Source organism: Leucoraja erinacea, chromosome 27 (genome assembly GCF_028641065.1).
Source record: "Leucoraja erinacea ecotype New England chromosome 27, Leri_hhj_1, whole genome shotgun sequence".
NCBI lineage: Eukaryota > Metazoa > Chordata > Chondrichthyes > Rajiformes > Rajidae > Leucoraja > Leucoraja erinaceus.
Genome location: NC_073403.1, coordinates 7,658,135 through 7,684,725, shown reverse-complemented (window position 1 = coordinate 7,684,725; position 26,591 = coordinate 7,658,135). Strand labels below are relative to the sequence as shown.

Below are 26,591 nucleotides of genomic sequence, written 5' to 3'. Positions count from 1 at the left end.
AAAAGGAATAGGTGATGTTTCGGGTCGAGACCCTTCTTCAAACTATCTTGACCCGATTCCTTCTCTCCAGAGATGCTGCCTGACCCGCTGAGTTACTCCAGCCATTTGCGTCTGTCTTCGGTTTAAACCAGCATCTGTAGTTCCTCCCTGCACAAATAATGACATAAAGGTCTGATTCATTTATTCGCAGCAATGTTCCTCTTGAAATGGAAGCCTAATTTTCCTCGCATTATACTGAGAATAATTAACAGATCCATTGCCATTTCGGCTATCAGTGTGGAATCCTATTCTTTGACAGAAATCACTGAACATAATTTTTTATTTATCAGTATGGCTCAGTTGATGCCTTGTTGCTTCCATTTGACAAGGTTGTGGATTTAATGTTTACTCCAAAATGTGAATGCATGATCTAAACTGACAGCCCAGCAACATTCTGAAGGAAGAGATGCCACCTGGAGCTTAATGTGTTGATGAAATAAGATCTGCTCAGGCAAGTGCCTGATGTCACGCACCACTTTATTATTAAAATAATACTTTTTAAAACAGGCCCTTCGGCCCACTCAGTCCATGCTGATCAACGATCCCCGCACATTAACACTATCCTGCACACACTAGGGACAATTTACAATTATCCCAAGCCAATTAACCTTCAAACCTGTAGGTCTTCGTAGTGTGGGAGGAAACCAGAGATCCCGGAGAAAACCCACGCAGGTCACGGCTAGAACGTACAAACAGCACCCGTAGTCGGGATCGAACCCGGGTCTCCGGTGCTGCATTTGCTGTAAGGCAGCAGCTCCACCTCTGCGCCACCCTAGCCGCCCTAAATATGTCGTCCTACTCACTCTCAACCAAGCAGCTGATGCTTTGACAGCTAAACAATTCCTTCCCTCACCCTCCCTCCCCTCTATTGGAGCCTCCAAACGCCACTCTTATCTTCCTCCTACTTGTTTACAAGACCCACCCCTGGACAATTCAAAATGGTTCCGCATCGAGCCAATAACCAAAGAACAATTTGTCCCGTCCAGTACCATTTCCAAGCCAATAATTGATCAATTTTGTCCTTTCAGACCGTGGAATCTTGCCATAAATATCTAATTGCAGCAGATACGTTAAATTAAGACACAAAGCGCTGGAGTAACTCAGCGGGTAATGCAGCCTGACATGCTGAGTTACTCCAGCATTTTGTATCTTTTTCTATAAACCAGCAGGTGCCTTGACCCTTCGTTAAATGAAGAGTGTTTTATTGTGGAACATGATGAACTGCTGCCAAAAATCCTTGAGTGCTCCTTGGCGTAAGGAGGTCTTCATTTCCGTTGGGCTGGCAGCAACGTAGATGCAAGGTCAAATGAAACTTTCAAAGCTATGTTTAAAGATTTAAACTGGACAGGGGGAATGAACGTTAAGGAGAACAGACAGGTGACCGGAGTTAAGATTTAGACCACTGCACTGAAAGATGGCAAAAAGCTCTTGGAGTAGAAATGGTTAATTGCTGAACAGTGCTTGGCTTCATCTCTCTGCTACTAACGTTCCATAGCTATCTTCCTGTTTGAATGTAAAATCGGTCAGAATCTTAATTGCAATGCAGAAAGGACTGGAACACGTGCGGCTCCACTTCAGATAAAATGTGTTTTTCCTTGGGTCTTGAGCTCACTGATCCCTGGGACACGTATTCTCAATAAGGCAATTCACTTTTAATTTACCGAGCTCTTTCAGATATGGATGAGCCAAACGATAAGGCTGGTGGTTTGCGATGGCTATCTTGCTTCAAATAAAAGATTCTCAATTACCATAAAATATATTTGGGGGGGGGGGGGGGGGGGGGGGGGGGATGGGAATTTGTTATACATAATTAATTATTTACTAAGTAGATTTTCTTGTCACATTTAATTGACGCGTATATAGCTCAGGCTTCAGGTGAAAATTTAAACTAACACTTCCGCCAGCTGTTTGGCATTGCTCATCAGTTAATCTCATTATAAACCATTTAATGAAGAAGACCGAGATACATCAGCATCTAAAGCATTACAGCTCCCTCAATCAATGCTATCAAAACCGATCATTCAGAGATGGATACACAAGGAATTGCAAATGCTAGAATCTAGAGCAAAACACAAAGTTTTGGAGGAACACTCTGCTTTATTCTAAACTCATTGCTTCTATTCAATAGATAATTGGTTTACCTGTGTCACACCATCTCAATCCCCGGCAAATCCCGTGTGCTTAAAATAATCTAAATCCAGCGCGCATAAAATAATCCCACCCTCCGCGTTCAAAAGACAAAGTGCTGGAGGAACTCAGTGGGTCAGGCAGCATCTGTGGAGGTCATGGACGGGTAACGTTTCAGGTCAGGACCCTTCTTCGGACTGATTGAGTCCGACAAAAGATCTGAACAAAGGTCCTGGCCCAAAAACGTTGCTCCTCTATTCCCTCGACGGATGCTGCCTGACCTGTTGTGTTCCTCCAGCACTTTGTCATTACCTGGTCATTTGTTCACAAGCTGCTTCAGGGATTAAGTTGTACAGAATATGGGTATTATGGTGGCTCATGTGACACGGTTCATTCCGTTTCCAACAACTAAATGTGTGAAATGCTCGGCGAGGTTATTGAGCAAACAAGTGCTTCACAAACACAAATTATTTTCCATTTAGATAAATTATCTTTCTCAGTTAATTAATCATTTTTCATCGAATTGTCCCATCAGTAACCACAAGAGGACAAAACGGAAAATGCAGTGGCAATGTCAGTGTCAGTTATTCATTATCAAACCAATGGAAGCTGGAAAACAGGTGGCTATTAAGATAAGATGTCTACACTGTATATTAATGTAGAAAGAAGCAACTGCAGGTACTGGTTTAAAAAAAAAGAGACAAAATGCTAAAGTAACACAGCGGGTCAGGCAGCATCTCTGGAGAACATGGGTAGGTGATGTTTTGGTCTCCAGAGATGCTGCCTAACCTGCTGAGTTCCTCCATTACTTTGTGTCTTTTTATGTATATAGTCAGGATTACTATATTCGAAATCATTTAATAACTTTTCGACAGAAAGAATTGGATTGGGAAGCTCTCCGTTAAAGGCATGCCTTAGTAACTCTGTGCTGAAATACATGCTGAGTGACTGTTGTTTAGTGCTGCCATGACTCTTTCAGTTGTGGGAACGTTTTCTGAAAACATCAGCAGTGCCCGAGTTATTACTGAGTTGGCACTGCACTCTCCACTATGTCATCAGAGATGAGGTCAGAGATTGGAAAGGGGGTGAGATAGTTTGTGGCCAGGAGACTGGTGCCTAGTGAAGGACAGATGGAGACCAGTGGGGAAAGAGGATCAGTGGTTCTAGTGGCAACTGATGCCGTTAACCCCATGAATGCACGTGCACCAGCCAGTCTTCATTTTGTAACAAGGTACATGCGCCACTGGGTACTGAACGTTTGATTCTTGCCTCATTATTTTAAAATGTATCTAGTTTTATCACAGAAACAACTTTGTTCATGTGAACTAATATGCCATGTGAACGACCATTTAGGTTTGACCTTCACCTTTCAATCATACCAACTTGTAAGTACAAAGATAAATTTCATACATACAATGTTTCGGTTGTCGGGAAATGAAGCCTATTTCTCGTGTCTGTTTTATTCTAAACTCATTCAGTGGGAAATGGGTTTACCTTTCTCACACCTTCTCAATCCACAGCAAATCTAGTGTGTGTAAAATAATCTAAATCCAGTGTGAATAAAATAATACCCCCCTCCATGTGCAAATGACAAAGTGCTGGAGGAACTCAGCGGGTCAGGCAGCATCTGTGGAGGGAATGGACGATGTTTCGGGTCAGGAGCCTTCTTCAGACTGATCAGACTGATCAATCTGAAGAAGGGTCCCGCACCAAAACGGCACCTGCCCATTCCCTCCTCCGATGTTGCCTGACTTGCTGAGTTACATCAGCACTTTTTCCTTTGTTCAAGATTCTAGCATCGCTGTTCCACGTGTGCTCATTTACGTTGCTTTTTAAAAATAGCAGCACAATCTTCTTTTATATATTGTCAAATCCAATTTTCGTATTGTTAAACCTTTAAAATAAATCTAAACTTTTAAATCTGCAGAGATATTATGCCACTTCTCTTTGAGATTTGTTGCAGATCCTGTCCCTGCTCAATAAAAGACACATTGCCAAGCATCATGTCTTTATTGCAAATGTGCAATCAAGAACAAGTTCTCTCCTATCTAATGAAATTTGGAAGTGTGTGTGTTCAAGAAAAGAAATAGATAAACATGGAACTGCAGATGCAGGTTTACAAGAGAGCTATTACTTAATGGCATGTGTGTAGGAAGGAACTGCCGTTGCTGGTTTAAACCAAAGACAGACACAAAAAGCTGAAATAACTCAGCGGGTCAGGCAGCATCTCTGGATAAAAGGAATAGGTGACGTTTTGGGTTGAGCCCCTCCTTCAGACTTCAGGCAATGGCATATATTGTACTTTATTTTATTAACTGGTTTTAAGAGCCAAATTAAATTATTCCTCTTTGGGGAGGTGACTTCCTTCGCTCTCCTACTGTTTTGATATTTACTACATATTACCTTTTGATTTCTAAAAATGCAATTAGAACAAGTGAAAACATGTCCTAACATAAAAACAGAAGAATGCAGCCCTCCTTGTCATGTTGACAGATTAGCAAATTAGATAAAGGTTATACAACCTTCATGTCAGTTTAGAACTGCGGTGAAGAATCTTCTAAATCCTAGAGTAATATTGTTTAGACGTGGTATAGCTGGGGGATATTAATGTTTTGTTATTAAAAAATCTGGCAGTTTCCAACCAGCTCTTAACAGTGCTCACATCACCTTCAAATCGAGTAGATTTTGCATGACAGAATTCAACCACAATTAAGGCTTCGATCACCAAATCAAGCAAGCGATTGGAGTCAAGCTGTGTAAATAGTGCGAGAGTAAGAGGTAACCACCGCGTGAACATTTTTTATTACTCAGAATATTGAAGACTTCTGACAAGCAGTGCTGTCATTACTGAAGGGAAGATAAGAGTCGCTTGATGCCTGTGAACAGAGGAGGCTTTTAAGAACTGGAGTACATGTGCTGAACAGCTTTAGTGCCTCACCCTCAAAAAGGGGCAGGGATGTTACATCTGGAGGCTTATTTCAGGCTGATGAAGGCTTTAATTGAAAAATACAGCATGGAAACATGCCATTCGGCCCACTGAGTCTATGTTGATCATCCATCACCCCTTCACACTCGTTCTGTTATACCACTTTTTTCTACACCTTACACAATTAGGCAATTTGCAGATGCCAATTCACCAACAAATCTGCACGTCTTTGGGATATGGGAGGAAACGGGAACACCTAGAGGAAACGCCTGTACTCACAGGGACAACGTGCAAACTCCACACAGGGAGTACGCGAGGTCGGGATGATTCCCGAAACTTTGGCACTGTGAGACAGCTGCTCTACAGGTGTGCCACCCTCAGGGTTGATGAGGATTATGCTGGGCCAAGATTTACGATAACGAACGCCAATTTACAAATATGTGGCACCTATTGCAACAATATAAAATATAATTCCCTATTCCAACCAATTCCATTGAGGGGCAATTTTATATTGTGAGGCCATTATATTAAGAGCCATGTTGAATTAAACCTAACTGATTTCACAAAGTAGACATTGTGTTGAAGGTTTTCATCCAAAGTCTTCACCTCTCTGTCAGGTGTACAGTGGCCACTGATATATCTTTCCCACATTTTCATTTAATTTCTCTTGCTTGCATTCTGCAGTTCTATTTATCACTTTCCTTCAACTTTTCTGGCTTGTTTTCTCAGTTACTCCTACCTTCTGCTTACCAGTGCGCCACTGGAAGAGCAACAATAATCTCACAACTGATGTTAAAATCCCACGAGACCATCACTGCTGCCTTGGGAAATGAGCTGTGTAAAAGGTTGTCCTGAGCTCCAAGCAGGTGAGTGCACGAACATGTATTCCCAACATGTGGATGTGGCTGTCAATGCCCGCAATCATTGTCTATTCCTAATTGCTCCAGGAAGAGGAGAAGGTTGAGAGTCAAGCATAATGGCGAGTTTGGAATTACACACACGCCAGAGTGGATAAGGAAGTGTAAAAAGGAACTGCAGATGCTGGTTATCACTGAAGATGGACACAAAATGCTGGAATAACGGGTCAGGCGGCATCACTGTAGAAAAGGAATATGTGATGAAGAAGAAGGGTCCCGACCCAAAACATCACCTATTCCTTCGCCCCAGAGATGCTGCCTGTCCTGCTGAGTTAGTCCAGCAGTTTGTGTCTATCTTTGATGGATAAGGATGGCAGATTGTCTTCCCAGAATCAGGTGGAGTTTTATAACACTCTGCTATTTTAATGATTACAGTTACTGTAAATGATCTCTTATTTATTTTCTGACGACACAGAAGGTGGCCATTCAGCCCATCTATGCCAGCTCAAAGAGCAATTTCATTCTCCCACTTATTTCCTTGCAAAATATTCTATTTCACATGCCTATTAACACCATCCTGATTCTTCCACAATCCACTCAGGATAATTTAAAAATAACAAACTAACCTACCAACCAGCACATCTGAGCATAAAGGGGGAGCCCATATACCCACGGGAATAATGTTCAGGCTGTTTATAGACAGTGGTGGAGGTCAGGATCGAACTCAGCTTGCTGAAGCTGTGATGCTGCACTATTGCTCTGTAGCATTATGCATGGTATCTCAAAAGGAAATAAATGCAGGGCTTCGGAGAAAAGGCAGAGAACGGAACTAGCTGCATCACTATGAGATAGATCACGTAAAGACTTGATGTGCCAAATGGTCTCTCTATGCTCTAACTATCTTGTGATTCCGTGTATTTCTGGTTCATGTTTGATTAGCCAAAATCATCAGGAATGCGGTGGTCATTTAGCTTCAACAACTCTCAGAGAGAGAGAGAGAGAGAGAGAAAATCTATTTTTTACACACCGTGTGTATTTCAAATGGAAATCGAGTTGGTGTTGGATCTATTATCCCCTCCAAAAAAAGCCTGTCATCACATCATGTCTGTCCCCAGTAAAGAAAAGATTCTTCAAGCTAAAGCGTTTGTGTGAATAGAAAACTAAGAGTGCGAAGAGAGAAGAAATTGGTGTGAAAAGAGTAGCTGTCCAATCCTGAGGAATATAGAAGAACATAAAGAAAACACGTTTGCTATTGCATTATAGGGTTTGAACGCCTTGAAGAAGAAACCAAAATGCAGCGGAATTCTCTGTCACCCTGAGCTGAATGTTTAATAAGGCGGGGGTGGCATGACATTACTTTATCACTTTTATAGGGAGCAGAACAATGAATGGGAAATCACGTTTCAAAACAGCAAAATCGAAGCATTTGTAGTTACACGGAGTATCGTGTATGTCCACACCCACCCAGAAAGGCAAGCTGACCCCATTTCCCGGGAAGCACACACACACACACATACACACACAACGTAAGAGAATCAATAGCACGTCTGTTGGTGCATCCAACCTGCATGCAAGGGTGGAGGAGGGGGGGACAGGCAATCTTCGTTAGCACTGCAGTCCTACAACTATTCCAAAATCGCAATCCAACGTGGAAGAAGGACTACGAAACCTTTTGGAGGGAAACAAGTGTGTAAAAGAGTGAATGAAACGCAACCTTTGGACCTCAGCCAGCATTAATGGGTAGAAAAGCAGCCCAGTTCATTTAAAACACACACACACACACACACAGTTAAACAGCAGATCTGGGGACAAATGCAAACCATAACATGAAACCCCCCAATGCACATAAATCTACAGCCAAATGCTGAAATAATGTACTAAAATTAGATCTCATGTATTTTCACAAGCGAATGCAATCTGACTCACCAGCTCAGAGCTTCCAGCGCAGGTGACAGGGAGCTGTTCGCAGTGCGCTCTGGGAGTTGTCGTTCATGCTGCCGCGTTTCGCGCAGACTCGCAGAGGGTCGGACTACATCTCCCAGCCGCCACCGCGGCACAGGCCACCTCATTGACTTGATTGGCCTGCGCTGCTCCGGGCTCGGCCAATGGGCGCAGCGGTTGTTGCCCGGTGCTGGTGGCTGACTAAGATGGCGGAGCGTTTTGCTTGAGGCGTCGACTGCAGGAACCGGGGCCCCAGTTTGGATTTTAGGCTGAAAAACCCAGGTAAAGTGCCCGGAGCTGCGGTCTGACCCGCGTTATCTTATGGTTTCTGTGGCGATGAACAATCCTTGGCGCAGCTCGGCACCCACAAAGCAGCGAATCAGGCTCCCAGCAAAGACCAGGGACCATCATCTTCATCACTCTCCATCCAAACACTCATGAAAAACGCTTCTCGCCAAACTAACTGCTCAATGCTTACACAAAACTGGCATCTGGTCCCGATTTCAGCATCTGAGGTTCCCTGGGTCTCGCTATTAACTGCATGTTGTCAGCTAGAATGCTTCCAGGCATTAATCCTTGGCGCAGCTTGGTTTATACTCTCTAGAATTTAGAAGATTGAGAGGGGATCTTATAGAAACTAAAAAGTCTTTTGGTCTCCAAATCTGAGGAAGGACATTATTGCCATAGAGGGAGTGCAGAGACAGTTCACCAGACTGATTCCTGGGATGTCAGGACTGTCTTATGAAGAAAGACTGGATAGACTTGGTTTATACTCTCTAGAATTTAGAAGATTGAGAGGGGATCTTATAGAAACTTACAAAATTCTTAAGGGGTTGGACAGGCTAGATGCAGGAAGATTGTTCCCGATGTTGGGGAAGTCCAGGACAGGGGGTCACAGCTTAAGGATAAAGGGGAAATCCTTTAAAACCGAGATGAGAAGAACTTTTTTCACGCAGAGAGTGGTGAATCTCTGGAACTCTCTGCCACAGAGGGTAGTTGAGGCCAGTTCATTGGCTATATTTAAGAGGGAGTTAGATGTGGCCCTTGTGGCTAAGGGGATCAGGGGGTATGGAGAGAAGGCAGGTACGGGATACTGAGTTGGATGATCAGCCATGATCATATTGAATGGCGGTGCAGGCTCGAAGGGCCGAATGGCCTACTCCTGCACCTAATTTCTATGTTTCTATGTTAAGTATGTCAGCTGCATGAAGAGACTGGAGTCACCAGGGTTACTCTCCTTGGAGCAAAGGTGATTCCGAGGCGATTTGATGGGTGTGCAAAGATCATGTCAGACTAATATAGGATAAATAGAGGCTCTTCCTATTCATGGAAGGATCACGGATCAAACATTGATTGAAGCAAAAAAATAAAATTCTATCGAATCTTTGCTCGCAGGTGGCTTCTTGGGGGGGGAGAGGGCATCTATGATCTGCACAGATCACAAATGCAGCCTAACCTCCAGCCACCTCCTAGTTCCTCTAGCATATTGTTTTGTTTATTTTTTGCCAGCATCTGCAGTCTGTTGCAAATAGTTTTTTGGTGCTTTTAGAAGAGGTTTGGACGGACATTGGAGAGAAGGTAGTTTGTATCGATATAGAGAAAGAACAGGATAAGCAGTGATAAGATTGCTTCACAAATGGCTTGATCTTGTGAAAGCCCTGCTTCTTCGTTACAATGCTAAATTGATCCGCTTGAAACTACCTCGGTCTTAAAAATCAAATATAATCTAGAAGAAGGTAGCTTGTCCATCAAACTAATAATATACCAAAAAAAAAATACTGCTACTATGAACTGTAACTCCAGTTTACAAGTAGATGTCTGAAAAATAATAAGTGGTTTTACATGAAAATGGAACTTGTCTTTGGAAGCATATCGATCAGTTAAGTAATGAATCAAAGAAACAATGTTGGTGTAAGTGATCAGAGAGGCTGATATACTTTGCCACCCTTGTGGTGAAGCAAAAATTCAGCAGATATAATTATTTGTTTTGAGGAATCTAAATGGCCAACAGAAGTGAAAGTCTGGGTGGGTTTGGAGATGGCATTTATATTGGGTAGTTGAGCAAAGAGCTGAACCAGGTATAGTGGGTAAGTTTTTTTTTTTATCCATTGTTTATTTTGATAGTCTACTCATTTGGTTGTCAGTACCATCCACTTCTTTTAAAGCTAAAACAATATTTTTCACGTATAAATCTGCTCTTGAAAGAGCACAATTTCTTTCATCTAGTCTGGATGATTTTCAGTCCCTTTGTGCTTGAGTGAGCATCCAATTTAGTGAACATCCAAACATCTATACACTCTCCAACTAGCAGACAGGAACCATATACAAACAGATAGTGGAACAGTCACACTGAAGCCTAGCCAATGGTTCCAAAGTGAAATGCCAACAGGTTGAAGAGTGTATGTTGATATGTTCCAGATTTGTCTTAATAAACAAGTAAAGTGTGTTTAACTCGTATTTATTGGCAACGGAACAATGAAATTCCTTCTTGCTGCAGCTTAACAAGCATGTCAATGCAATAACACACAGATGAATACATAATAAATTGTGATGCGCAGAAGATCATAGTTACTGAGTTTAATGCGCAAAAGGCTGATGGTTGCTGGGAAGAAGCTTCTTGAACCCAGTGGTCACGGTTTTGAGGCTCCTTTGCCTTCTTCTCAATGGTAGAAGTGAAATGGGACTGCAACCAGGGCCGTGTGGGTCCCTGATTGTGGCTCCCTTTTTGTTTGTTTCACTTATTTCACTTGTTTCATGGTGGGGAGGTCAGTACCTGTGATGGATGGGGCAATGTCTACCACTCTCTGTAGTCTCCATTATTCCTGCACATTTGAGTTGCTGAACCGGGCCGTGATGCAACCAAGTCAGTGTATTCTTTACTGTACACATGTAGAAGTTCAAGAGAATTTTTGTTGCCATACCAAATCTCCTCAATTTTCTTAGGAAGCAGAGGCTTTGTTTAGCTTTCTATGTGATTGGAATGATGTGCTAGGCTGAGCGCACACAGGAACTTGAAGCTGTTGACTCTCTCCACACTCTACAGCATAGAAGTTCAAGTGCATCTGACCTCCAGCTCCATCCTGAATCACCAAGTACAGAGGCATTTTGGAATGTACTTAGCCGATTCTGAGGCTGCATTCAATTTATCTCTGGCACCTCAACATCCTGGCACATATAGCATGTCATGTCATTTGCATCAAGTTGCTGACACAATGAAAAACTACATGGTTTTGTTTTTGCATAATTGTAATTAAAGTTACTTTTTCTAATTAAATTGTTGAAGTTGAATATGGTTTTGAAATGAACATTTTTAGTAATAGTTTGAATTTATTTTTCTAATTGTCTCTAAGTGCCTCTGATCATGACATCAAATTCAGTGGAAAATTCTTTCTGACAGCATAAGGCTGGGAGGATGTTGGACGCTGCACAGAAGAAAAAAGCAAGTGTGACAGCAAGGAGTTCTGAGAGAAGTGAATACGGGGCACAGGCTGGCTGACAACTTCTCTGTCCCTTAGGCATTTAGACTGTTCCTTTTGGATTGCTAAAGGATAATGAATTTGGTACATTGGCACAGTGGAATTACTTTTTAAAATTTCTTTCCCCTCTTATTGATTGTAGCACTCAAAGATGAAGGTGGTAAACCTGAGGCAAGCCATTCTCCAGGCATGGAAGGAACGATGGACAGACTATCAATGGGCCATAAACATGAAAAATCTTTTTCCAAAGGGTCCAACCTGGGACCTCCTTGGACTCTCAGGTGAGACTATGCAGCCTTTGAGGTGGAATTGCTTCACTGTTTGGAATTTAAATGAAAATGCAGTCTTAGCAGATAAAAAAAAAAAAAAATTAGTAAATGGCTCAATTTTGTTTTTTGTCTTTTAGCAATTTAACCGGACTGTTGATATGCAGTAATCTGATTGCATATTCATGTGTCATTGTATTGAAACAGAATGCGTGAAAAGTGTTCATGTAGACTAGTAACTTTAGAGATAACCCATAAAATAATGTTTCAAAATATCTTTCCAACAGATTCATTTTCAGGTAGAAACGCCTGAGAACTTAATTGTATTCATTATTTGAACTTAAGTTGGGTTCCTACTGTTTATTTTAAGGCATATTAAGGCTGCATGTTTTCTTCCACCTTGTGGCAAAAGCTACCCTTAATTATTTAATCCAACTGTCCATTGTTCATGTCTGTACCTAGAACATGCAGCCTTTTCACTCAATCCCAATGTGGCTAGCCCGACCCTGCCGTTCCCAAATTGGCCTCATCCGTCTCACCAGGATACGCAAAACCAGATAAAAGCAAATCATCCTCGATTCATAGGGCTGTCTTGGAAGAAGTACTGTAATCAAGTAATATCCTGGTGTTGGTGAAAGCAGAAAGATTTGAGTATATACATGCCTTTCGAGATATCCAAAAAAGCTTTTCAGATAAAGTTGTTCTGTAGATGTGCTAACATAATGTCTGCAAGACAGTGAAAAGAGAGAGACAGGTTTAGAAAACAAAACCATGGTATTTAAATTAAATGGCTCCAATCTTCCTTGCATTTCTTCCAGATCATTTGCTGGAACAAGCGTTGGTTGGCCCTTCACCAAATCCACTGATTATGTCCTATTTGAAGTATGCAATTAGTTCACAGGTAAGGGCTTAAAACTCCACAAATTGAGAAGGCCATTCTATGGGTTGTGAACCATTTATGATTCTCAACTTTTAGTGTCCAATGCTTGACATTTACATTTTAAAATTTACATTTACATTTTAAAACATTTAATAATTTAAGGTTTCTATTAAATGTCTGGAAGCTTGGAAAGTTTTTTTTGTATGCTTTTACCTCATTAGAAATTATAGTTAAGCAGACCACTAATATCATTCATAAATTCAACAAGTGCAAAGCTGTGGGAACTTGGACTTCAGCTTTACATGTGGGGGCTTGCAGCTGCATCTTGTCCAACTTTTCAAAAGAGAGTTAGATTTAGCTCTTGGGGCTAAAGGAATCAGGGATATGGGGAAAAAGTAGGAACAGGATACTGATTTTAGATGATCAGCCTCGAAGGCCCTAATGGCCTATTCCTGCACCTATTTTTCTATGTTTATGATCCAGGTCAAAATCTGGCCATCTACAGGATTAGACTTTTGACCGAGACCTTGTAAGTACTTTAACTTGTACTTTATAAGGAGAACAAATGTACTTAAAAGAGCAACCACAGTTCTGTAAAAAGGTCTTGTGGACAGATGAGAAGATTAACTCATATCAGAGTAATGGCAAGAGCAAAGTATGGAGGAGAGAAGGAACTGCCCAAGATCCAAAGCATACCACCTCATCTGTGAAACACGGTGGTGGGGGTGTTATGGCCTGGGCATGTATGGCTGCTGAAGGTACTGGCTCACTTATCTTCATTGATGATACAACTGCTGATAGTAGTAGCATAATGAATTATGAAGTGTTTAGACACATCCTATCTGCTCCAGTTCAAACAAATGCCTCAACTCATTGGCCAGCAGTTCATTCTGCAAGACAATGATCTTAAACATACTGTTCTAGCACCAAAGGAGTTTTTCAAAGCTAAAAAATGGTCAATTCTTGAATGGCCAAGTCAATCACTCAATCTGAACCCAATTGAGCATTCCTTTTATATGCTGAAGAGAAAACGGAAGGGGACTAGCCCCCAAAACAAGCATAAGCTAAAGATGGCTACAATACAGGCCTGGCAGAGCATCACCAGAGAAGACCCCCAGCAACTGGTGATGTCAATGAATCGCAGACTTCAAGCAGTCATTGCATGCAAAGGATATGCAACAAAATACTAAACATGACTACTTTAATTTACATGACATTGCTGTCCGAAACATTATAGTGCCTTGAAATGGGGGGTGGGGGACACGGACTATGTATGAACACTGCTGTAATTTCTACATGGTGAAACCAAAATGTATAAAAATGGCCTTTATTAAAATCTGACAATGCGCACTTTAACTACATGTGATTTTTTTTTTTCTATTACAAAGCTCAAATTGTGGAGTACAGAGGCAAATAAATAAATTATGGTTCTATGTCCCATAAGACCCCACACATCTCCATCATGGACTGTTCACTTTGCTGCCCTCGGGCAAAAGGTATCTCAGTATAAGTAGCAGAACGGCCAGGTTTTGCAACAGCTTCTTCCCCCGAGCCATCAGACTCTTGAATTCCATATAATATGCCGCCACTATTATCTATATTATCTTTTTATCTATTTTGTCTTTTTATCTATTTTATCTTTTTGTTATTTTATGTTGCACGGTGAGCCAGATGCAATTAAATTTTGTTCAGACCTGCATTTGTTGGTGTTTTTTTGAATGACAATAAAGTCTTTGATTGATTGATTGATTGATTGATTGAACATTATGGAGGGCACTAAGTGGGAAGAGTTCAGCTCTTTTATAGCTAAATTAACATATTTGTTCTGTTCACAAATCTTTTAAATTCAGGCTGATTTTTCTCTGATACTTTTTGCAGATGGTGTCTTACGCAAGCGTGATGTCTTCTATTGCAAAGGTCTGTATTTGTTTTGGAGTGATTATTAGATGCCGAAATCGGAAACTTTCGCAAGCATGCTCTACGCAAGGAAATGTTTCCGGTTTCGGCTCATTCTCATTTACTACTTTAAAGAAAAAATTGTGCAGGCTGTTACATCTTATTAATTGCTTTTTTGTGTATTATTCACTATACCCAAATTGGTTCAGCTCAAGTCATTGTCTTAATGGCATCTGTTAATTAAAAAAAGAAATTGCTTGAGGGTAACTGTTCTTTTCCATCTATTTCTGATGAAGGGCTTACACAAAAAAACATTTGGCTGAATTCTTGAATATCAATGAGCCAGCACTTTATGCCTAATTTTTTTAAGTAATTAGAATTATTTTCCTTCTTTTCCTCTATAAAACTGAAACCAAACCATTCAGCTTTGGTTAAGTTTGTTTTCTGGCATACAAATAACTGTGTAATTTTACCATGTTTGAGCAAGCACTGTCAAATTCCTTGTATGATAACATATATTTGGCCAATAAATTGATGCTGATAAATTGCTTTCAGATCTTCATTGATAGCACGTGTTTATGAATCAAAGTGATATGATTGTTATATATTAAAGATGGGTATATTTTCAGTACCTACATTTTTTTAATACTATTGTTTCAGTTTGAAGATTACTCCAGGGAATTGTGTGTTAAAGCTCTATTAGAACTGATGGACATGTTTTGTGATCGACTCAGGTCAGTGGTAATTCAAATTATTATTTTTCCATACCTCTACTTCCTGCCCTTTAGGTGCCATATGAAAATATTATTTCATAGATAAAATTAGTAGGTCCCCTTCAGTCATGACTGACCATGGGTGATGCATCCTGGTCAGATGCAAGCCTGGCCGATGTCATATGGAGGACAGGCTGTTGCCCATGCAGCACATCTCCCCACTCCACTTCGCTGATCGATCCAAAGGAACAGCAGGGCCGTTACAGTTTGGCACCAGCATCATTGCAGGAGCTGCCAGAGCGAGGTTGTAGACAACGACGAACTGCCTTAGGGGCTCCGACTCTGGATTTTCTTGAGGTTTTCTCCTGGAGCCTTTTCCATGACTGGATATGGCCACAAGGCAGTGGAGGTTTTAAATCCGAGTTTTCCCTCTCCGAGATGGACTCCCTTCCCAGGCTGACGAGCCCCATCTGCTTACAATAAGCATTAAGCATTTAAATTATGAGGAAAGAGTTATAACTACTTATGCAGGAGTAAAGGAAGACACAGATTTAGGTACATGACTGAGTGGACACTGAAGGAGCGTACACGGCCAAAATCAGTCTTGATTCGTTTGTCATCTTCATATACCATCAGACCTGTCGTATTTTAGACAACGTTTTGTCTATACAGGTGCACAACCTTTTATCCGAAAGCCTTGGGACCAGACACTTTTCGTAATTCAGAATTTGTCGGTCTTCGGAATGGAAATTTTTTAGCGTAGATTTTAATGGCTGGCTCAGTGGTAGAGTGTTCGGCTCATATCCGCAAGGTCGCGAGTTTGCGCCTTGATCCCGGCAGTTACTCGGTCGCGAGTTTGAGTCTCCAATGTCGTTTTTTCTTGCAGAATAAATGTTTGTATGAAATGCAGTGTAGGAGAGGTGTACTGACTGTGTGGGCAGAACTTTGGAAGTGATTGCCCACCAGTCTAAAAAGCCGCTGTGTCTCCCTGTCCCTGGGATAGCAGGGGGCGATCAAACAGCACAATATCCCCCTCCAACTCCAGAGGAATCCGCTCCCCGATGGGCCGCTACGGCGACAAGTGGCAGTTTGCCCACAGCCCGAGCTGCGCCACCCCAAGAACACCTTGCACACCATCAGCTTCTGCCCCTACGTGTTCCTCTGGAGTTGGAGCGGGGCTAGGCTGGAGTTGATGCTGGCTGTGGGTCTCTGGGATCTCCGTGCTTGCAGTGGGCCTGGGGGTCGCTGTCCCGTTGGTCCTGACGTCTCCGGCCACCCCCCTGGACTGGAGCTGAGACTGGGAATTGTACCGCCCTTGCCCCCTCCCTCTGCAACTGCAAACAACCCCACTCTCCTGCAAGGGCGGTACAGTTCCCGGAGGATAGCAGGTGGCCGGAGACGTCAGGACCAACAGGAACCTGCTCCCCAATAGGCCCCTACGACGCCCCGAGCAGCGCCCCGTCATCCGCAACCCAGGTTCCTCTGTAGTTGGAGCGGGGCTGGGCTGGGCTGCTGTTGGTTGTGGGTCTCTGGGTTCTCCGTGCTTGCGGTGGGCCTGGTGGTCGACGTCCAATTGGTCCTGACGTCTCCGGTGACTGCACTGGCCTGCTGCCATCGTCGACGTGAAAACAGTACAAAGCCCCCGCGCCAGTGCAATGAGCGGGGAGCTGGGGAGGGGAGGGAAGGGGTCACACACATGGCCGGGGAGCAGAGGGGTGTAGGTGGGGTGAAACTGAAGGGAGCGACAATCTGCTGCTGCCTGCACGCTGAGTTAAAAAAGTTCCCACGCAAAATTCACGATACACTGTGTATCGTGTCTATCGTGGGAACTTTTTAACTCAGCGGGCAGGTAGCAGCATATTGTCAATTATTAACCCTCCCGCGCAATATACCCTCACCTTCTCTTTTATGGATGGGGATTTAGTTCCCCTTTCTTCGAGGACCGACCGGAGGTTCCGCTGTCACCTCTGCGGGCCGCCCTCGGTGAACGTCCTGTCTCCCTGTCCCTGGAATAGTAGGGGGCGATCAAACAGCACAATACCCCCCTCCCCCTCCAACTCCAGAGGAATCCGCTCCCCGATGGGCCGCTATGGCGACAAGTGGCAGTTCGCCCACAGCCCGAGCTGCGCGACCCCAAGAACAAGACGTACCCCTTGCACACCATCAGCTTCTGCCCATACGGGGAGCGTGTTCCTCTGGAGTTGGAACGGGGCTGGGCTGGAGTTGCTGATCTGGGATCTCCGTGCTTGCAGTGGGCCTGGGGGTCGGTGTTCCGTTGGTCCTGACGTCTCCGGTGACTGGCACTGTGCTGCTAGCATCGCGACGTGAAGACAGTACAAAGCCCCCGCGCCGGTGCAATGAGCGGGGAGCTGGAGAGGGGAGGGAAGGGGTCACACACATGGCCGGGAAGCAGAGGGGTGTAGGTGGGGTGAAACTGAAGGGAGCGACAATCTACTGCTGCCTGCACGCTGAGTTAAAAAGTTCCCACGCAAGACTCACGATACACTGTGTATCGTGAGTCTACCATGGGAACTTTTTAACTCGGCTGGCAGGTAGCAGCATATTGTCAATTATTAACCCTCCCGCGCAATATACCCTCACCTTCTCTTTTATGAATGGGGATTTAGTTCCCCTTTCTTCGAGGACCGACCGGAGGTTCCGCTGTCACCTCTGCAGGCCGCCCTCGGTGAACGTTTTCAAGGACCTTTCTTCAAGGACCGAAAAAATGTCGCTATTCGGAGGTTTTCGTTATTTGGATCTTCGGATAACCTGCATTGCACCTGTATCATAATTTTTCCAAATAATCAAGTGTAAATGTTTCTAAATGGACAAATACATTTGCATTGCTCTGCGATTCTAGATCATTGAATGATTAAATTATTTTCAAAGGATGGTCATCGTTTTGTGTCGGGACCATTCTTCAGTTTGAAGAAGGCTCTTGACCCAAAACGTTGCCTATCCACGTTCTTCAACGATGCTGCCTAATCTGCTGAGTTAGCCCAGCATTTGATGTCTTTCGTTGGTAAACCAGCATCTGCAGTTCCTTATTTCTAAATTATTTTCCAAGTTTTCTACGTAAGGGCCTAATGATACTTTCTAATCCTTCAGCTGTCAAGGAAAAGCAGAAGAATGCATAAGTCTCTGTCGTGCTTTGCTAAGCACACTAGGATGGCTGCTGAAGTGTGCTGCTCATTTTACTGAAAGGCTGAAAGAGGGGCCAGATGCATCTTCCGGAGAAGAACAGCTCCAACTCTGTGTTAACCGGATTGAGAAAGTAGTGATCAGGAGAAAGAATAGAGCTCTTCTTCATATAGCGAGACTGGAAGAGCCAGGTATGTGTGCCAAGCTAAATTCTACGCCTCGATATATTAACTGCTTTACTTCAGTTTTCTATGTTGAGGATTACCCTTGTGATGGTGTAATGAATGAAAATGATCAGTTTAGTTTATTGTCACGTGGTACCGAGGTACAGTGAAAAGCTTTTTGTTGCGTGCTAACCAGTTAGCAGCAGCACAATACATGAATCGATGAATTGATTGGGGATGAAGTATGGTATTCCGACTGAGTTCAAAGGCACCTAAATTAAAATTTTCCCCAGTCTAATCACATTAGTCATCACTGTTGAGGTACTGTAGTTAACCTCAGCAGTCCTAGTTTTGACAGGTGAAAGACGACCTATGTTTCCACCTTATTTGCTGTCTAATTATATTGTCTGATGGTGACGCTCTTCACCATTGGAGCCTGTGGCTATTCACTGTATAGGCCAATGTCCACTCATGACGAAGGGCTGCAGAGCAGCTTCTAACCATGGTAGACAAAAATGCTGGAGAAATTCAGCGGGAGAGGCAGAATCTATGGAGCTCCATAGATGCTACCTCACCCGCTGAGTTTCCCGCTGAGTTTCTCCAGCATTTTTGTCTACCTTCGATTTTTCCAGCAACTGCAGTTCCTTCTTAAACGGAAGCTTCTAACCGTGGATGTAACAGAGTACAAGATGCAGGTAGTTCTGCTGTAACATGACAGTTACATTCCAAAGAAGCCTCATGTGATAGAAAAATGCAGAAAAAAATAATTATTAATGGAGGAAAGGATGTTAAGGACTACGGAGTTTGAGACTCCCAATGACAAAATTATTTTTCCCAAAGAGGTTTTCAAAAATGAAAGTCCTTTTAATATCTGCAAGTTTGCTTTTGTTACTACGAGCTTAAAAATACTGAATGCTATCTGTTCTATTGTTTGATGTATTTTTCTACAGGCAGCAGTAGCTGCAAATTTAACAAGATTACCAAACTGTGTTTTTAGGGATAACCTAGAGATTATGAGGTATCTTGGAGATAATGAAATCTGATTACTGGGGGGTGGGGGTTGTTGGATGGAAACAGTTTATTTTCCCTGGATTATTTTTACCCTGATGTTTTTGCTTGTCACTTTCCAATGTAAATTTGAAGTCGTTTTCCAGTACACATTAATGGTAATTTTGCCTTTGCAAGTTACATTAATGTCTCATCTTGACAAAAATGTGTCGTGACCTGTTCAGATATGTGTGTTGAAAAAAATCTTAATTATCTTCAATGACTGGAGCTTAGCTATGTAGTGAACTTTACAATGTCTCTGAAATATGCATTAAAATGATTATCTGTTCATTTTTTTCCATCTTTTAGTTACGTGGGCTAATGTGGAGCAAGCATTCATCAAGCTAACAGAACACTGTAACAAAATAAGTAATCAGCAGCTCCGACTAAAGCTGGATGAATGCATTGGATTGATTAAGAGGTAAGGCTATCCCATTCGGTTACCATGGTAAGCTGTTGCCAAATTCCAAGTTTCCAAGTTCAGCTGGACAAATCCAGCATGATAGATTTACTTATACCTGTAGAGGTAGAAGAGGAATAATACACTCAAGATTCTCTCAAGCCACTTGTTGCTGGATTTAAATTTCATAATCTCAAACATCAAAAAAATCCAACACCAGAATGTTGTGGAAAAGCTTGATGGAATACCTTTACGTGTTGTGGAATATCATGTTTGCTATTATGTTTCTCAAGTCCCATTCTCAGCACTTGGCACAACATTTAGTCTCTTGTCACTCCATTGCAGAACTGAATGTGCTGATGGAGGTGGCATTTTGTGCATGAACCTAATTCCTCATCCATCGACCGACTGGATGTAAAGAATATCTCGTAATCCTGAAGAAAAACAGAGAGCACTATTCTATATCTTTTAGCCCATGTCTTCCTTCAGTCAACATCTCTTTACTATGGACGGATCTGCAAACTGGCAGATAGTTCCCTCAGTACAGCAGTGTCTGAATTTCAAAAATACTTAGAGGACTGTACTGATCACTGGAAGTTTGTGGTTGTAAAGACAATGTATAAATGCCTTTAATTGTGTGAATGGAACCCTTCTGTAACCCGGGGAGACCCTATATAGAAGAAAGTCACAAAATGTTGGAGTAACTCATTGGGTCAAGAAGCATCTGGAGGAAAAGGATAGGTGATATCTTGGGTCAGCACACCTCTGCAAAATGATTGCATGGTGGAGCGGGGGGGGGGGGGGGGGGGGGGGGGGGGGGGGGAACTGGAAGAGGAGAAACGAAAGCTGAATAAATTACATCTGGCAACAGATGAGTTCAGACGAGGGGGTTCACTGATAGGCAGGTTGATGGTTCGGCTAATATTCCGAAAGACTATAGCAGTCCAAGAAAGCAGTTTATTTCCAAGAGCAAGACTCACTTTCCAAGATAAATTAGATATGGACCATAAATCCTGGAAAATTAATGTAAAGATAATTAGTTTATGATACCTTTTTAGGAGTGGAATAAATAGGGCTAAGGGAATCGAGGGATATGGGGGGGAAAAGCCGGAACAGGGTACTGATTTTGGATGACCAGCTGTGATCATATTGAATGGCGTGTGCTGGCTCGAAGGGCCGATTGGCCTACTTCAGCACCTATTTTCTATGTTTCTAAATTCAAGAATATCAGAATGTGGAGAAGTTAATTGACAATAGTTTCTACATTTGTTCAAGACTTTGTGTTCTGCATACATTACTGATTTTCAATGAAATATTTGTGAATAATTCATTTTCAAACATGTAGATTTTGTCCAAAACTAGCTTTGTCGGCTTCCCCACAAAGTTTAGTAAACTGCTGTCTGTGCATACAATACTAATGCAGTGTAAATTCTTTCTAGTATTTCAGTCATAACAACGCAGACTGAGCAGAACACCAAGATGGAATTCCCAACTGTTCATGCCTTGATTATATTGGAAGGAACTCTAAATCTCACATCTGATACCCAATCACTTGTTGAACAACTGATCATGGTGAAAAGAATGCAGGTAACTAGAATTTTAAACTTAATTACAGGCAGTAAAATATTGAACATTATTACTATCTTCTTGCCATTTTGTGATCATAGATTAAAATGGGGTCAAACGTATATTTGAAAATATAGCTTCATACCAGCATTACAGAAAGCAGTTACAATGGTCTTATTTTTTGCATATTGTAAATCCAAGATTCTAAATTCTAAATGCTTACGATTTCTAGAAGTGTTTTACTCGAAGAAATGATTAAGGTAGTTTAAATTTCCAAATGAAAAAGTAGCAGTGAATGAAAGGCTATTTGGCTGTTGCATCAAAGATATGGCAGTCACGGGACGAGTCCAGTGTAATCTTTTGGGATATATGGAGAAGAAATGGCCAGGAGGATGAAGTGCAGTTCAGACTATGACATTGATAGAATAGATGCAATATGAAAGCATATAAGAATTGAAGTTCTGTTGTTGTTGACAAATGTAGCTTATGAATAGAATAAATTGATTTGCTGGAGAAGCTAGGGAGAGTGCATGAATTTACAAGTTACTGCAAGATTGTTAAGGTTGTCTCTTTTATCTCCTGAGCATATCATTTATCCTAACAGTAAAGAAGTTGGACGTAGCAGTTTATCTAAGGTTGTCAGCACCCAATAAGCTCACACAATATAGGCTAAGGTTCTTAATGGGATCCTAGACTCTGTAACTGGAGAGTCTAGAGCAACGATCATCACCTTTGGGTAAGAGGCTGATCATTTAGGACAGAGATGCGAAGAGACGTCTTGTAACAGGTCACACATATTTGGAATTCTCTACCTCAAAGGGAAGTGAATATTTATTCACAGAGTATTGTAAGATTGTGGTTGATTGTTGGCCACAAAGGGAATTGGAAGACATGAGGATCCAGGGGAAAATGGATTGGATATAGGATCAGCCATGATATAATTAAATGGGGAAACAGGCTCAAGGGAACGATATAGCCCACTCCTGGTCTTAGTTCTCGTGTTCTTACCATGTGTCACCCTGAAGGCAGCGCAGGGACCCAGTCAGACTGGAGTCGGAATGTTCCATAGTTCCATAGTTTTATCATCTTTGCCTGTTTGTTATTCTGTTATACATTGATAATAACGTAAATGAGGCTGGAGATAAGCACATATGTAATTGGGAAATTCGCTGTGATGGGAAATCAAGTGATTTTGATGTAATAAAACTTGAGATCATTTAATTCGAAGCTTTTAAGATTGTTCCTTTTGTTAGCGAATCCCCTCGCCTCTCTTTTTACTGGAAATCTGGAAGGCCTGTTTTGTCGGTCTTATTGAATCCCCAGAGGGAACTCAAGAGTTAAAATGGACGGCATTCACATTCCTCAAGGTAAAGGTTTTTCCTTTTATTTTTTTTTAGCTCTATATTTTAAGGTATTTTGTTTGGAATAGCCATCGACACCGACTCGATCTGCTGGGCGTTTTCAGCATTCCCCTTTTGATTTCTATTCTTTGCAACAGTTCCAACCTGTATTTTATAGCTTTTCCATATCTCTTTGTTATCTCTACCTCAAGCTGCTCTTATTACTTTTATCAACTCAACGGCTTTGTAAACCGTATGTCACCATGGTAACACTGACCTCGCCCCATCAGAAATAATCCCTTTAACCTACACACCCTTTCTGCAACATAAAAGCAACTTATTTTCTCACATTTCCGATGCTGAAAAGCCTTTAAACTGAACCATTAACTCTTAATCTTTCTATATGTGCTGCCTGACTCACTAAGTGCTTAAAACATTTTTTTGTTTTTATCTGATTTGGCTGTAGACTTACCAGTATGACCCCAAAACTGCGCACGTCTTAAATTTCTTTGTAGAGTGGAAAGTAGGCCTGGATTCTTTTCGTTTAACATGGATAACAGTCAACAAGTAGATTGATCCAGAATTATGCATTTTTTAAAAAGCCTTTGGAGCATCGTGCCCTTTCATCATGCTGTCATGTTATCCTGTGCATTCTTGAATACATCGTGCCTAGCTTTAACCATGCTTTTCCTCAGCTGCTTATTTGTATTCCACCTTACCAAGTTTAATCATCTTGTCCTCTTCCATTATGATGTTATCAAAGTATTCAACAGCAACGACGTGATTTAAATTATGTTTTTGGCTTAAAGATAACTTCTGGAATTTTGTGTGATTGTGGCCATATTAGTATATTTACCTGGTGTATAATCTTTCTAGATTCCACAGGCATTACTGAAGCTCAAGGAATACCCTCTTGGCGATAAAGTAAGTTGTTTTTTATTTACCATGCCCTTTTATTAATATTTTCTTTCTCTATGTTCCCAGTAATTTAGTGAATGTCTTAATGCTTTGGTATCTAAAAATCTACTGATCTGTTTCATGGAAATACTTGGGTTCATTCTCCACAGTCCCTTTTTTCAAAAGATTTGCCACCAGTTAAGTGAAGAGGTTTCTCTCTATTTCTGTCCCGAATGGCCAACCCATTATTTGAAGACTGTGACCTCCCCACACCAGCCCTGTTCCCTTAATTCTAGTTGTCTCAGTCAGTGGAAACAACACTTGAAGTATAATGTTCAGTTTTGGTCACCCTGCCATAGGAAAAATGCCAATAAGCGGAAAAAAAATGTTTTGGAAGATTTGCAAAGACGTTGCCAGGACTAAAGGACCCGACCTGTAGGGACCGCAGATTGTGCAGGGTAGGACTTGATTCCTTGGAATGCAGAATGCAGGAGGTTAAGGGTGATCTTATAGAGATGTATAAAACCATGAGAGGACTAGATAGGGTGACTAGATTCTGCACAGTCTTTTACCCATAGGAAAGCTAGAGGCCATGGGTTTAAGATTAGAGGAGAAAGATTAAATAGAAACCCATGGTACATTTTTTTAGCTGGTGGTGCCAAATTAAACAAGTCAGAGGAAGTAGTTTGGGCAGATACAATAACAAAATTTAAAGTAATTTAGCGGGTGAGGCCGCATCTAAGGAGCGAAGGAAATAGGCAACGTTTCCTTCTTCAGAAGAATGGTTTCAGCCCAAAACTTTGCCTATTTCCTTCGCTCCATAGATGCGGCCTCACCCGCTGAGTTTCTCCAGCATTTTTGTCTACCTTCTATTTTCCAGCATCTGCAGTTCTTAAACATTTGGAGTAATTTAGTCATGTACGTGAATAGGAAAGGTTTAGAGGGTATGGGCCAGACCAGGGACAAATAGGACTAGCTTGGATATGACATCTTTAGTGGCATGGATGAGTTGAGCCTGAGGGCCTGTTTCCGTGCTGTATGACTATGACTCGGACTTAAGAATTAACCCTGTCCAGTCTCCTCTGGTATTTAATTTTGCTGAACAGCATCTCTCTTCCCATCAGAACTGCCCCCTCCATCGACTCTTTTAAGTCGAGACTTAAAACTCATCTTTACTCTCAAGCCTTTCTTGACGTCCTCTGAGGGAGGGCTATATGTATGTATTTATGTATGTACTTAATCTATGAACCAATGTTGTATAACGTTAGTACCTCCACCAATGTAAAGCACTTTGGTCAACAAGAGTTGCTTTTTAAATGTGCTATAGAAATAAAAGTGACTCGACTTGACTTTAATAAGGCTATGACAGATTGTTCATAACCCCAACTCCCAACACAAGTCCTGCTTTCCTGAAGCTGAATATCAACTTTAAATAATTCATGTGCAGAAAGACTTGGATCTCTTTGATCATTCAGTTTCTCACAATTAAAAACATGTTTTGCATTTTTATTTTTTCTCTACTAAAGTGCTGAGTTTTGTGTTTTTCCAAACACTAATTCTGTTTCTGTGCTCTAATTCTGTTTCATCGCCTCTTCTGAAGTATGACGTCCAGAGGCTTTTTGAAAGTCCAAATATTCCCCCATCAACTGCTGTACCAATATCTATATTGCTAGTTAAAACCTCAAACACTGCTCCAGATGAGGTCTCACCAGAGAACTGTGAAGTTAGCTTACCTGGTAGACACAAAATGTTGGAGTAACTCAGCGGGACAGACAGCACCTCTGGAGAGAAGGAATGGGTGACGTTTTGGGTCGAGACCCTTCTTCAGATTTCGTTATCTTGCCTTTTGTTCAATAATGGCTAATGTTCCATTAGCTAGCCAAATTACAAGCTATATTTGCATGTTAACCCTTTGTTTCATGCACCAGGGCGTGCGGATGTGCTTTGTGTTGCACAGATTTTAAAGTCTCACTCCATTTATATAATGATTTCATTTCATTCTTCCTTCTCAAATGGATATATTTGCATTTCTTCATATTATGTGCTTGTTTCATATCCATTTGAGTACTACAGCAGCATTGCAATAGCTTTCAGGTGCAATTGCTATAAAATAAGCAAAGCCATAAGGAGGAAGGAACCCAGTTGCTAACAACACATTTAATAAAGTTTTTTTTTGAGAATTGAAGTGCACATTACAAATAAAATACTAAAGAAATCTGAAAATAGTATTTGCATTAGTGAGGACATATCAGATATTAGTGCCACTATTGCACACATTTCTTAATTTTGTATACGATCCAATTATAAAGTCGATGACGATTGTATTTAATTCCTTATTAGCAATACCACACCCTTGGTCTGAGTGAAAGACTTTGATTACGTGGACCTGATGGTTTTATGTTACTGGTCTCAAAATATTGCACTATTATTTATTTTCTGCTACTTGGTGTTTTTCTTAAGTGTTGATTCAAAAAGCGAGGTGTGCATCCAGCAAATTTGGTGAATACCAGTTAAATGATGTTGAATATAAAAAAGCTGATTCTGAGAATTGACATACTACACCTGCGTTTTTCATGGGTAGATGGTTTAGTACAATGTAATATGTTGTGACAAATCGGTGCTACTATCTCATTGCGCAATTCGCTGTTTAGGTTTCTGTTCTGCAAATATCCTAGTCTGAATGGGGCCCATAGTTTTAAATGATCCTTGTGCTACTTGACTGAACTGTATTTTAACAGGCCCAACACTGCTCATTTATTAGTGACAGAAGGGAATAAAGTTCACTTCTAGATCAGCCTAGAAGATTGGTACTTTGGTGATTTGCTTAGACAGTTAGGCCACTCCATAAAATCAATGGTTGATCTATAGCCTAATTCCTTATGTCATTGCATATCCCTTAAACTCATTGCGAGATT

General features: G+C 41.6%; 2 protein-coding genes across 4 annotated transcripts in view; one reads left to right on the top strand and one right to left on the bottom strand.

The window, feature by feature from the left end:
• rapgefl1 (Rap guanine nucleotide exchange factor (GEF)-like 1) overlaps positions 1-7,931 on the bottom strand; it is a 91,076-nt gene extending 83,145 nt beyond the window's left edge. Inside the window, exon 1 of the mRNA XM_055656964.1 lies at positions 7,876-7,931. The gene's annotated coding sequence lies outside the window, so the exon portion shown is untranslated. The remainder of the gene's footprint in view (positions 1-7,875) is intronic.
• A 96-nt stretch (positions 7,932-8,027) lies between these two features.
• med24 (mediator complex subunit 24) overlaps positions 8,028-26,591 on the top strand; it is a 47,780-nt gene continuing 29,216 nt past the window's right edge. For 2 of the 3 annotated variants that reach the window (XR_008725646.1, XM_055656960.1), the window contains exons 1-10: positions 8,028-8,172; positions 11,509-11,647; positions 12,451-12,533; positions 14,391-14,429; positions 15,069-15,142; positions 18,230-18,453; positions 19,783-19,894; positions 21,313-21,460; positions 22,693-22,806; positions 23,656-23,703. Coding sequence is in view for 2 of the 3 variants with exons in the window: in XM_055656960.1 (XP_055512935.1) it covers positions 11,518-11,647; positions 12,451-12,533; positions 14,391-14,429; positions 15,069-15,142; positions 18,230-18,453; positions 19,783-19,894; positions 21,313-21,460; positions 22,693-22,806; positions 23,656-23,703 (972 nt within the window). In the remaining variant the exon portion in view is untranslated. Of the gene's footprint in view, positions 8,173-11,508; positions 11,648-12,450; positions 12,534-14,390; positions 14,430-15,068; positions 15,143-18,229; positions 18,454-19,782; positions 19,895-21,312; positions 21,461-22,692; positions 22,807-23,655; positions 23,704-26,591 lie in introns of those variants that run through there. The other variant, XM_055656962.1, reaches the window with a different exon arrangement.